This window comes from Parasteatoda tepidariorum, chromosome 4, assembly GCF_043381705.1.
Source record: "Parasteatoda tepidariorum isolate YZ-2023 chromosome 4, CAS_Ptep_4.0, whole genome shotgun sequence".
Taxonomy (NCBI): Eukaryota; Metazoa; Arthropoda; class Arachnida; order Araneae; family Theridiidae; genus Parasteatoda; species Parasteatoda tepidariorum.
In genome coordinates this window covers 43,225,996-43,240,404 of record NC_092207.1, presented here as the reverse complement: position 1 = coordinate 43,240,404, position 14,409 = coordinate 43,225,996, and the positions used below count along the sequence as shown (strand labels likewise).

General features: G+C 29.1%; 2 protein-coding genes across 4 annotated transcripts in view; one reads left to right on the top strand and one right to left on the bottom strand.

The window, feature by feature from the left end:
• Positions 1–2,578, bottom strand: part of LOC107444550 (polycystin-2) — a 38,760-nt gene extending 36,182 nt beyond the window's left edge. Inside the window, exon 1 of the mRNA XM_043038750.2 lies at positions 2,374–2,578. Within this exon, the coding sequence (XP_042894684.1) occupies positions 2,374–2,578 (205 nt within the window). The remainder of the gene's footprint in view (positions 1–2,373) is intronic.
• Positions 1–14,409, top strand: part of LOC107444553 (Myosin 61F) — a 97,293-nt gene that overhangs the window by 28,067 nt on the left and 54,817 nt on the right. The window contains exon 1 of one of the 3 annotated variants that reach the window (XM_016058712.2): positions 2,479–2,601. The exons of the other annotated variants lie outside the window; for them this stretch is intronic. The gene's annotated coding sequence lies outside the window, so the exon portion shown is untranslated. Of the gene's footprint in view, positions 1–2,478; positions 2,602–14,409 lie in introns of those variants that run through there. 3 annotated transcript variants of the gene reach the window in all.

The window sequence follows — 14,409 nt, the reverse complement described above, 5'->3', positions numbered from 1 at the left end:
AGACAGTGGAGCACTTATGCAGGGCCTTACATTTTAAGCCCTGGAATATCATTGCATGAAATTTAAAATTTTCAAGGCTTTTTTTCCTTATTTTCATTGGAAATATTGATAGTATTTTAGAGATTACTTCATGGACATTTGGACTTAGTGCTTTACACTGTGCTTTATTGAACTTTACACTGGTTTATTAAGATTGAATCAATCATAATGTATTGAAATTAAATATCGAGTAATGCTTTTCTTTTAAAATAATATTTCTTATTTATCCATTTAAAAAAAAAGTAGACATAGGCTGAAAGCTTATTGTAGATTAATGTAGAAAACCTTTGCGCAAAATAGAAACAATGCAAATCTTATTTATTGGATTACTATTGATTCTTAACTATTCATTAAACTATCTAGTAATAAATAAATAGTTTAAGACTTTTCCTATTATTATTTATATTTATATTTCTTTTACCCCACATGAAATTTTTTTCGTTAAAAATGATTTAGAAATGAGTGAAAATAAGGAGGGCCCAAAATTTAGCGAAGATGATTTATGTCAACGCTAGTCAAAAAGGTTATACAAGCTTAACCACTAAAGTTGAGATTTGAACTAAGTTCTTTGGGTCAGAATTATATGCACATTTTTGTAAAATTTAAAATATAGCGACAGTCAATCTCCTTTAGCCCTGGTCAATCTCACGTTATATTAGTTCCAAAACATATTTTTCTCTTCTATAATATGATCGTCACAAGGAGATGTAATGCATGATGTAAATAAATTATTTTCAAAAATTTCTAAAAGAAAAAAAAAGTTTTTCTAAATGAGAAAAAAAAAAAAAAACGCCCAGTTAATTTTTTCGACTAATTGCCCGCCCCCAAAAAATCACGCATTATAGTTACATTAAAGTGCGCTTTACAAATCACGGTACAATATTTTACGGTAAAAACGGATTTTACAGATGATGCATCCTAAGTGCCGGTATTTTTTACAGTGTACGACGATCAGCACAAGAATGCTTGCAGTAGCATACAGAAAAACTTGTCAAGTTGACCTCAATTACTAGGAAATAAATTCATCCTGTAAAATAAAAAAATACGAAAACCTATGAAACCTGACCACATGCCTATCCCATATATTGACCGCCAATAAGTCAAATTTGTTTAGAGATGTTATTGACTGCTTCTTTAAACCCTTCATAAATTGTTTAAAAAAAAGGGTTATTTTCTTCTTCTTTTTTTTTTACACAAAATTATCTATATTATTTTGTTAACTGTTAAAATTTCGAGGTGATAGGGAAACAGTATTTAAGCTAACCTTTAAGGCATTATTTATATAGAGGAAACAATTAATTGTAAGTAAAATATTGAAATCAGGGTGCGTAGCTAGTTTTTCAATCAAAAAACAAACACCTTTTAAGTACTTACAAGCACTCAAAAAATATTTTTAATCGCCTTCCAAAATAAATCATAATTAGGATCTGTGCAGTAATAAAAATTATTTTTTCTATCGTTTAAAGTACTTAATTTATAAACATAAAATCAATAAAATTCAATAACATTTTAAAAACCTTGACATAATCATGATGATATAACCAGTTTCTGCTAAATATAGCAGAGGAGAAAATTATGAAAACGATGCATTTTTTGTAATTTAGAACAACAATCGATACGGTAAAGAAAAAAATCACTTTTTAAAAGATGAAATATTAAGCACTTTTTACAAACATCGAATAAAAAAAAGCACCTTTAAGGGCTTTTAAAAAACGTAAATTAAAAATAAGTACCTTTAAGCACTTTCTAAAAACGCTACGCACCCTGAAAATGTATTCTGTAAGTAATCTAATTTTTAAGACACATACGGTATTTTGCTGAATAAAATTTTAAAGTATTGTTGAAATTTATTTTCATTTTGGTTGGTAATAAATGTCATTGCCAATGTAAAGGACTGGGGTACGATCTCCAGTGACGTCTTGAATACCACACAGCTTCATATTGTACAGTACTAGCTTGTTTGAGAAATAAACGCGGCTGATGTGCATTACTGATCACATTGCCACAATCATGCCGTTAGTCACGAAATTGTGGCCCCTTAACCTTCATGACCCCTTGGCCCACAACGGGCTGTTGCAGGAAATTTTGTCATGAAAAAAATCATGATCTAAAAATAACAAATTACAAGAAATAATAATTAAAAAAAATCCCAGACTTATCCTCTAGTATAAGTCGACAATCTGTTTAAGTTGACCACTGAGGCAATGTACAGCAAGAGGGTTAGCTTATACAAGTTGCACTGTGCCAAAAATTACAGTTTAAAAAACATAGCGTGCTTTTTCTTTCTTTTTTAGTGTGTTTCTATTCTTTAAAGAAATTATAATTTATAGTCACCTCTAACAATTCGTGTGAAGCTGTACCAACACCCTGTTCTTTCCGGCTCAGGTATTACGTCAGCTCTGTTGTCCATTAAATCGCTCTCGTACTGGTCTTCCAGGTCGCGACCTGAGTCGCTCGCACCATCGGCGGCAACGGCCCATGCTGGACGTCCACCACTATACGGTCGATAATCACTTGACAGATTACTAGCAGGATTCATTCACTAGCAGGATTACAAGTCAGGTATCTTTCAATATGAACTGAAAACTAAATTTAAATATGTTTAATAATTAATTAATAGATATACAGGGTAATTCCATAATGATCACCCTTAATATATATTTTTAGAATCTTTACATAAGTATTCAATTAAGTAAAAAAACATAATTAGGGCTAGTGAATTAGTATTTAAAAATGAGAAAGGGATTATCAAACAACTAGGTCGGGATTAAAATTATCGAAAAACACTTTAACGAATGGTTTCCAACAAAAGCTAAACTTTTTAAAATCTCACTAAGAAATTTATTTATTTATTTTCAAAAAAATATATTTTTCGATCAATTTTCCGATTGACATTGATAGACCTTAATCAGAGTTAGAAATTTTTTTTCCTTCTCACATAAATATTAATTGTCTAGCCCTAATGTGCTTGGTGTTTTGACCTTCCATTTTTTTTAGCAAAGATCTTAAAATGATATAATAAGGGTGGTCATTCTGAAATACCCTAAAAATTTTCATTTTATGTAAGAGCAATCTCTTATTATTTAATTGCCGTGTTGATCTAAACTTTTCGTTCACTTATTTATTTTGCTATTTTATTTTCACTACATTAATAATTCTTTATTACTTCATAACCAGGTCTGTGTTCGCGACCAACAAAATCTATTTTTGAAATTAAAAATATGTTTAGAAAATTTATTATCGCATAAAATACAACAAAACTTCAGAATTCGAAGCAACCCTGTCCATCTTCTTGTGAGTAAGATGTTTTACTAATTTTTTTGTTAATGCGATTAATTGCTACATCAAGAGCATTACTAAGATAATATTGCTGCTCGTTTAACATTAATATCGTTCTAATTTGAAACAAACCTAAGATATCAATGGGCCATCTTTCCTTTTGTCGTTTAAAGTATAAAAAAGATGGAACTTTATCAAGTAATAATATTTTATGTCTTACTTAGTTTGCCACGAACTTAAATAGTTAATAAGGCTTAACGGGCAATAATATTTTTAACACTGTAGGAGGATTGGTTTCGTTAGTTATCAAAAATTTTCACAAAGTTTATTTACCTTAATAATTTTTTTTAAAAAGAGTGTTGAATGTAATTTTTTTTCTTTTTCAGAGAGATGCTTCGATGTTTCAACTTAGAAGCTAACTTCTAAATATCAAACTTTCATGAAAGAAGAAATGATTCAAAATTTAAGGTTCAAACATTAATATTTAACCTGAATCCATGCGGAATTCCTGGCAACAGAAGTTCATGCCTTCTAATTCAATTGCTCTGTAACCAATAAAGCATCTAACACCCCCCAAAATATTTATGATCATAAAAACGCTTTAAAAAATGTAAAATAAACTCTAGAAAAAAATCAATTAATAAGATAATTCAAAATTATATTTCCTGTAAGATATTTTATAAGGTTTAGAACATTTCGTCGTCTCAGCAGAAAATATACTGAAATCAACTTTAATATATCGAAAAAAAATCTAATATTTATTTAGTTCAAGGAAAATATATCTACAATCCCTAATATACCATACAAAAAGAGAAAAAAAATATTGCTTTAAAAAAGGGGGTGGGCTGTTTATGACTCAATTTGTCGCTCGGTAAAACTGAGTGTATAAAAAAAAAATGCTAATTTCTCCAAACCTCAGAAAATTAGTCAAAACATGACATATTTACTTTTAAACTAGAAAAATAAATGTGACAAGAGTAACTTTATTTAGATAACTTGGTTACTGGCCAACAAGTCTGACGTTCAAAGAAAAGAGTAAATAAAACATCTGTCAACATTTACTCAACCTTGTGAGAGAGCATGCCATACGCAGGTTGTCTCATAAAACAAATGTGTTAGGTCTACAATTAGGTCAACAGCTGATTGAAAACATTGGGTCAGAATAACATTCGCTACTGGGAGTTAACAATATATATAGACAAGTGAAATTATTAAATTATGCGGTCATAGTTTACCATAATAGATTGAAAAATGCTTGAATTGTTATCAGGAAAAGGAAAAAAAAATTATTTCATATCACATTTTTCCATGCTTTTTACGTGTTTCTTTAACTCTTTGACGCAGTGTCTCATTAAAGTTATTTTCCAACTTTTTTCATTATTTCGTATTAACTTAGAACAAAATCAGTGAAGAAATTACATTTAACCTTTAATAATTTATGGTTATGAAATACAGCGTGAAACACTGGTGTCTTTTTCTGCTTTAAAGGTAAAATNTTTTTCATTATATCGTATTAATTTAGAACAAAATCAGTGAAGAAATTACATTTAACCTTTAATAATTTATGGTTATGAAATACAGCGTGAAACACTGGTGTCTTTTTCTGCTTTACACCCTTGTGCAAATTCATTGAAACAAACTTTTTTTTTCGTGTTTTTTAAAGAAGATGTTTTGGGGTTGTTTTGGTTACAATGGGGTTGGACCTTTGCAGCCTATTGACGGTATGATGCGTTCTGAGCAGTACATTACTATTCTGGATAAAAAAATTGTTTCAGAGTTGAAGAAACGATACCCTGATGGAACAGGAATTTTTCAACTGGATTTAGCTCCTTGCCATGTGTCCAAAATTGTCAAGAAATTCATGTCTGAGAATCAAATTGAGACGTTGGAATGGCCAGGGAACTCTCCGGATATCAACCCAATTGAGAATCTCTGGGCCATATGCAAGAATCGCCTATTAAATATGGACTATTAACTATGGAGAAGCTAATCACGGCGTTAATTCATGCGTAGTACAAGGACACAAATATTATAAATGACTGTAAAAAATTAGTGGAATCCATGCCGAATCGTGTCCAAATGTTAATAAAGTGTCGTGGAGATCATATTATGTACTAAAAATTTTTGAGTTTGCATAAATTTAAATAAAATAGCATTTTCTCTTAGTTTTCTGAATTTGTTGAGTTTGTTTCAATTAATTTGCACAAGGGTGTGAAGGTAAAATCTTGCAAATACGGCTCACTTCGAAACAATAATTTTTCAAATTTGCACTTATTTGCAGTTATTTAGATCTGAAAGAAAAAATAATTTCTCATTGAAATTTCTTTAACTTACGAAATCAATTATTGATAAATGTTTGCATGTGAATGATTTCTTGTTTCATACTGCACTTCTTTGGATTTTTAGCACAAATATGATTCCGATAATCTAACAGATATTTTTTAGTAACTATCAGACGCTTTTTTTTAACTAAAAAATAACAATTTTGTATATTACTTGTAACTAGGGCATCAGAAAAAATATATATAAAAGAGACTCGACTGTCCCATCTGAGCCAGAGTGCATTTTTTTAAAAATTAATCTCATTTATAGAAGGAAAAGTTATATTTTTAACAACAGAATTGTTTTATATATTAAAAACTTATTGTGTTTTAAATCTCATTATCCTAGTGTGAAAATTATTTGCATAAGTATCAATAAATATTTCAATACTTTTATCAATTACATTGAAATTAGACTAATTCAATGTTATTAATAAATCTATTTATAAATTAGAATATTTTTATAAATGTGAATTTTTTTAGAAATGAGAATAATTATAAATTAGAAATGTGTTATTTAAATGTCAAAGCTACAAAAAAAATCCGATTTAAAAATAATTCTGTGAAGTTGTACCATAATAAAAACTTCAAATAATTAACAGACTACAATTGTATTTATGAATTAAGAGTATTTGAATTAAGGCTACTATGTTTTATCGATTTTATTAAAAAACGAATAGATTTTATTGTACATAACTAAGGGGAAAAAATGTAATTAAAACAAATTTTACCACTTGTATGCAAGCAAATTTTGATCGAACTTAAAAAAGTAACACATAATTGATGTTTCGAAATTAGAATTTTTTTTATCAAACTATAAAAAAGCCTCAATACATTTAAGTTTAAATAATTTCAATTTTTGTATATTAATCACAATTTATTCAATGTTTTGTAAACTTAAATTTTTGTATAAAAATTAAGAATAACAATCAGAAAATTTTAAATAATTGAAATCATTGCTTTGAATTTAATTATCGAACAAATAAATAAATTCGTCTGTACGCGAAAAAAATAAATATATAAAAGTTCACCAATAAATTGTAAAAGCGTTATTATTTTTAAAAGTTTGCGTAGCTTGTAACTTTACAACTACTTCAAAATCAACAAAAAGATAATTTTTTCATGAAATAAACTATTGTTATAATTTTACGAAAGAACATTATGTTAATAGATCATTTCTAACAAAATGAAAGAGTATTTACATTTGAAATAATTAATTGTACTTGAAAAATAACATTTACCTCAGAAGGTGTGAGACAATGCGAAGTGATAAATCACAAGTAATTTCACTAGTTAACAATATTTAACAATAATTTTATGTAACAGTTCAAATCGGAAAAAGTTTTTATCTCTAAGTTTTTTATATTTCTAAAAATTTCGATAAATGTTAAGATTGATAGAGAAAAACTTCGAAGAAATTGGAATTTCGAAAAAAAAAAAATGTTGCGTTAAGTTCATAAAGGAAAATGGCTTTTTCAGCATGTCAAATTTTAACTCTGTTGTTGCAATTCAGCGGGCTGTAGAGCGGTCCCCATGGGATATTCTTGCTACAAGGTTAACAGTTGTTAAAACTTTTCCTGTTGCATGGGATTTGTTTTAATGATCTTAAATAATGTCGAATTTGAACTGATTATAAATCTGCATTCGGTTTCTCTCTTTAAGCAACAGTATTTTTTTTTAATGACATTTTTTGTTAATTTTTTGTCGAAAAATGGTCGCATATATGTTGCCACAAACTTCCAGTTGAATTAGGGTACATCATCAGGATTAAAATTGCATAGAAATCAAAGCCAATGCAACAAATGTCGTCATACGCCACCCTTATTATGAACTGCTTTCTCGAGTGCTTCTGAACAGATCAAAAGAGAGGAAGAGCCCCTAGCAGCGTACGACATTTCCTATGCCATTTTAATCCTAATGATGTACCGCAACTTCCCTAGAACTTTGTCGCACCATTTATGTGACCCCTTTTATATGTAGCGTTTTTGAACGTGTACATTTCGACAAAAATTGATTAAAAATGTCACTTTAAAAAAAATTGTAGCAATAAGAGCAAAACAAATTTAAGGTTTGAAGCCCCCACCCACACCAGAATTAGGCAAGATCAAGTATTTGTATAAATGCAACAAAAAATTTGTTCTCTAAAGTAATTCTCGAAGTAATTAATCGAATCTTAAATTAATTTTTTTTATAAATTACATTATTTTTTTATCACCATTATTCAATCTTATAAAAAAAGTATGCTATTTGCACAAAAATTCTATAATCAAATAAAATAGATCTATAATCAAATAAAATAATCCTATAATTAAATAAAATAGTGACATTATTCCTCAAAAAAACGTCGAATTTTTTTGAAATTCGATGAATTGAAATTACTTTGTTGTTAATCATTTTTTATTGAGTCGAATCAAGTTTAAATATTATTTTCAAAGGTAAGTTTAGTTTCGCAATCTTGTTAATAGAATCAACAACAAAAGACCGGAACTCCATCTACGTGACACCACACAAAATAAACTTAACTAAAGTAATATTTTTTTTCTTCTGCCTTTATCTAAAATCAGTTCTGTGTGTTATGTATTCTGAGAAAGCAAATTTGGGAATGATATAACAATTTTACGAAATTTTATGCCTTGAAACTTACTTCTACAGATTTGTGGTATACAATGACGATTCAGATTTTGGGGTAAACACTATAACTTTCATAATGAACAAAAATGTAATGGTAATGGTTGTAAATTAACAAAAAAAAAATTCATAGATAGCTAACGAAAGGAAATGAAAACAAAAACTAGTATTAAAGATATTGTTTTCCTACTTTTTCCATCATTATTAAAAATGAAAAATGCAGACGACATCAAATTATTATTAAAAAGAAGAAAAAAACAGATAAGAAAAAACCTTTACCTAATAAGTTCCATGACAAATAGACGGTTTATTGTGAAAACGAAATAAAGCTTCATTTTTTTTGCAGTAAAACTTGAGAGAAAACGATTTTTTGAGAAAAAAAACGATATTTTTTTGTTCAATTTGTTAAAAAAAAAAAAAAAAAAAAAAAAAAAAAAAAGCGAAAACGTATTATACAGCGTTTTAATTCTCTGAAAAAATTTAATTAAACTGCTAAAAAATAAAGCGAATGCATTAAATAAAGCTAAAAAATGTGCCACAGATGAAGTTTCTTTCTTAAGATAAAATATTATGATAGTAAATTTATACTAAAAAAAAAAGGAAAAGGAAAATTACGCATAGATATTAAGCACATGTCTAAGTGTGCCAGTAAGAATTATTAGAAAAATACAAAAGCTTTAACTTTAAGAAAGAAATAATTATTCTTTTATTGGCGGTGTTTCTTAAAAACTGTCCTTTAAATACATTAGTACTTGTAATTTTAATAGTTCTTGTTCGGTAAATTGATTAAAATGAAAATTTTACAAGTATTTTATTAAATTAAGAAGTCAGATCAACGTCATGTTGGCCAGCGTGGTAAGCAAAGCCTTTCGCCAACGTTTTTTTATTTATTTATTTTTGCTTCATTTAAAAGGATTCTAAGAAAATATATTAAGGACGGTAATTACGGAACACCTCTGTTAACTATCGACTATCGGTAGAAAGTACGTTTCACAGTTTGCATTGGGTTCTTTTCATTAAAAGTGTGATATACCTGATTTTGGGCCATTTCCTTGTTCCAATTTAAAATAAGGTGTAAACACGCAAGAGAATTTGCTCAATATTTTGGTTTGGCATGCTCCGAAATTTCTAAGAGGGTATGTCTTATTTTATTAAGCAGCATTCGTTTTAAATTATTGATTTTTATTTCGATTATTTATCACAAATGTTTTATAGATGATTTGGAACATCCGCATACAGAGAGTGTTTGAGTCAAAGACGGCGTGGGTACTTTCTTATTAAATTCACAAACAAATTTAATGATAAACGCAACTGGCTGCTTTTGAGCACTTTTTTTTCTTTAACTTAACAATCTAAAGATTAAAAAAAAAATATTGATAATTTTATTTTTTTAAATAAAAAAAATCTGCACGTTTACTTTCAAAATTTTGTTAATCCAACTTTTAAGAACTTTTCAAGTGTTTTCAATAAAAAAAATATTTTGCATTTAATCAATTTTACTTTAATTACTATGATTTAATGGTAAAATGTTTCGCAAATTTAAAATTTTTTCGTTAATTTATACGCTCACATTTTTAAATGTTTAATTTCCAGTATCAATTTCTTTCTTATTAAAGCTTACTCTCTATTCATGGATGCTGTTTACGAAAACTGTACAGCAATAATTTGAATATTTCACATATCATAATGATTATATCACAATTTATCATCAGGTCTGAAATTTGATTTATTATAACGCTTAAGAGGCCCGGGCTTAGGCTCCCTAAATTTCTCAACACTCTTTAAATTATGAAAATCTTTTTTTTTTTCTCTTTTTATCCTAAAAATTGTCTACTGATAATCTGAGTCAATAAAATTATAATCAAGCCTGAGTTAGCGAGGTTTATAACCTCAACATTCTCTCTATATGAATCAAAATTTTCATGTTATAAAACATTTAAAAACATTTTGTACAGTAACAAGATGTAATTTGATACAAGAAGATAACATGCAATGGCGCTCACAACAGTTCTGTGCCAACACTCTCAGAAAAATCTGTTCAACGTTGAACCATAATATCGGTACCTTGAACCATATATTAAGATGCAATTATGCTGCAATCTTGATAAGTATTTAAACTGGTCCGTGTTTTCGTTCAAGTTGAACCATACTACCGCGAAACAAGTCTAGAAGTACGATAAAATGGCTTAATTTAGTACCATATTAAAGTTGCAGTAAGTTTGAACGATATATTCAACACGTCACTCTCAAAAATATCGATGCAACATTGAACCATAATATCGGCGCCTGAACCATATTAAGGCATAAATTTGCTGCTACCTTAATAAGGAGTTAAACTGGCCCGTGCTTCTGTTCAAGATGAAACGAAGTACCGGTAAACAAAACTAAGAAGTGCAATAAATATGACTAAACTTAGCTGAATATTCAAGTTGTAACAAAAGATACATTCAACACGCTGTAAAATTTCTATAAGTGTACAGTGCACCAAAAAGAAGAAGGGGAAAAAAAGACAGAAAGAAAAGACAGACCATCCTGAATAACTTTTGATCTTAAATAGCTCGAAAGGGTGACCTTAAATAACCTAATTAATAAGTGCAGACGATATATTAAGTTACGAAATCGGACACAAAAACGTACTTTCTCTGAATAACCATACCTTTTTTTGTTTTGTTGACAGATTTGGATTTCTGTACCCAAAACATAGGGGGTAGCCGCAATCTGGGAAGCATGGTCTCAGTAGTTTGGTAAGAAGAGAGAGCTTTACTTTTTGCGTATTTCCCTATATCTCTGGAACTTTTTAAGCGAATATAAAAAATTTTGCACGCAATTTTTTTTTAAAATTCGTCTGTTCAAAGATACTACTATGCAAAAAATAACTTTTAGTAAATATTTATTATTTTTTAATAGTAATTGAAAGAATTTTGAATTGTAAGGTATAATTTTTTTGCACCATTTTAAAGAATATAATTTTGCATGGCAAAATACGAATTTTGAACAAAATCAGTCGAATAGTTCCTGAGAAATCAAATTTTAAATATCTGACTTTCTTAAAATTCAATTTCTCAGGAACTTCTCAACCGATTTCGCTCAAGTTTTGTATTTTGTCATGTAAAACTACATTCTTTAAAATGATGCAAAACATTGTATACATTACAATTCAAAATTTTTCGCTCATTATTAAATAAAATAATAAATATTGTCTAAAATTATTTCTTTGCATGGAATTATAAACATTCAGGGGTTCAAACTTGGGAGCGTTCTCCTGAGCAAACTTTTGAGATCATATTTCCCAGATTGGGGCTACTTCCTATATTTAGGGGGTCAGAAATCCGAATCCGTAAAAAAAATGGTATGTTTATTCAGAGAAAGTACGTTTTTGTGTCTGATTTCGTAACTTAAAATATCGTCTGCTCTTGTTAATTATCATATTTGTGGTCACCCCCTCGAACCATTAAGATTAAGCCCTAGAATGTGAAGATCTGATCATTAGATCAAAAGTTATTTAGAGTATTCCTCTTTTTTTTTTTGCGCCTTGTACAACTTTTGAATTTCTATCGGCAATCGAGTCTTGCTAATTGACATTATTATGTAAGATCTCACATATTTTCCTACGAAAATTCCTTTCATCAAAACATAGAAGTAAAATAAATTTAAGTTTTATTTAATCAAATATCTTTCCGTCCCAAACCCAGACATAAACACGCACAGATCCTATCCAATTAACCTAAAAATGTCATCTTCCATTAACCAACAGTCTTCGAATAATTTAAACACGCTACGGAAATCATACACTATTTCAAGCGATGATCGCTCAAATGTAAATATTCAACTTTGCTGAAGATCGTACTGCTGGTGTAAGCAAAAGTGACGTCAACATGTGGGACGTAATGTTGTTCGTCCTAAACTCAAGAAAAAGTTATGTTCTTTGCTTAGTCAGCAACAAAAGCGTTTCCGTCTAACTCTCTTCCGTTCTACAAAGTAGAAAAAGAACTTTGTTCCTTCTCTCCTTTTTGTTAACTTAAGACTCATAAAGACGTCATCAAAAGCAAGCGATAACCACTTACCCGGTTGAGAGGTTCGTCGTATCAAGAAAGATTTTTTCCTCGTAGGTGAAGTCAAGATTCCTGTGTCCAGCTAAAGTAAAGGTCCGGCGAGAATTCTCCGAATGACTCCCACGCTTCCAAAAGTCCTGCCCTGCTGCCCCGCCAAATTATTCGAGAAGGGAGAAGTTAAGTGTCATGTGACGCCGCCTATGGCCAATGGACGCTCTTGAATTTCTTTTTTTTCGCTTTCATCCCCAAAATTCATCAACTCATATCGCATTTCGCGATAAAGAGTTCATTTATTTTGGTTTGCGCTTGTTTTACTCCCATTGAATGCTGGTAGTTTTTTATTCAGTCCTCTTCAGATTTTTTTTCCCTTCAAATTTTCAGCCATCTAAAACTATCGTAATTTTAATATAAGATATCTAGAATAACGGCATCATGATTGTTCTATCTTGGTTTTAAAAAAAAATTATGTAAGCAAAAATATATCAATATAAAGAATAAAATAAAATAAAGATACTTAGAAAGTTTGTAGAACCGATAAAATCATTAATAAAACTTGATTTAAAAAAAAAAAGAAATCTGGGAAAGTTAAAAGAGCTTTCTACGACAACATTATTAACATATAATTCAGTGTATCAGTATTTCAGTAGTCTTAATTATAAAGAAACACACTGAGCTAAATTTTAAAGATTTAGATTTCAGTGTGAATTATAAATGTTCTTTTATCACAATCAAGCACTTGTGATTTATTATTATTATTATTTTTTTTTGGCAATTACGGTTCCCTGAAATCCGTATATTTCTTGTCATTTTCCATGAAAAGCACATAGAAACAAAAAAAAATAAATTATTTTCATCAATATTATAATTTGGAAATATATAATTATTAATTAAACCAAACATTAATATGAACATTAAAACATGCAAAATTTTCTTACCATCATTTAAGGAGCAAGTTATTTTCCCCTGCAACAAAGAAAAAATGTTTAATTTCAATAATTAAGCTGGGCTTAAGTGTGGTATTGCAATTATGAAGCAANCATTTAAGTTTAATTAATTTTTTATTATTAAAATATAATAATTCTTTAGGAAAATTAAACTCTTCACTTATATTGATTTCGACACAATCAATATTGATCGATAAATAATAATTATTGATAAAAATTATTTGAAGGGTTTAGCTACTACCTGAAGCAACATCAGCTTTACACTATTACAGCATGCTTTCAAAAGCAATAATTTAGAATAATGGTTTAGTAGAATAAACTTTCTCTGTGCATTCATGTAGGATTCAGTGCACTCATGTTCTGTGCATTCACGTATACACGGGGGGTGTAAATACGAGAAATTAGTTACTGATTGTAGCATAAATAATGTTACTGGTTAAAAATTACGTCAATCAAGAAACATATCTTTTCCTAGACCTCCCACTTTCTTCAATCTTATAAGTCACATTTATTTGTATCTCTATCCCCCCCCCCCTCGAAAGGAAGACAATTTGAATTTTCTGAGATATGCACCCTTTTTTCCTATGAAAAAAAAAAAGAAGAAGGGGGAATGAGTCCCCTATAGGCTGCTTAAAGATATCTGAGATGAAAGGATGTTCTCTGTCTGTAGTAAATCAATTGGTTACACTTGTCTTGTCCTTAAAGTGTTTCTTCTCAGAAAATTTAGCTTTGTATTCTGTTAGTGACAATCACGGTGGTCCTTTTCAGGAACCTTCGAATTAATGGAATCGAATGCTGGGAATCGTTTTACGTCGGGATTGTTTGTTATAGGCAGAAAGCAAGATCAGGTTAAATTGAACCACGTTTCTCAGAAGTCTGTTACTTATAATAAAATACACAGGGAACAACAATATTTTTCCCACTCGTTTATGCAGAATGACCAATTTTTATTTTAAGAAAAAGTTAAATGGATAATGGAAATACCTTAACTAATTATTTATTTATTTCAATCTGATTTACACACGAGCTACAAGTAAAAATTAAGCACAACTATTAAAAAAAATTTTTAGTGACAGAAATAATATTATTATATTCAAAATATTTACATGTTCAAATTATCATCATAATAAAAGTTGATGAAATTAC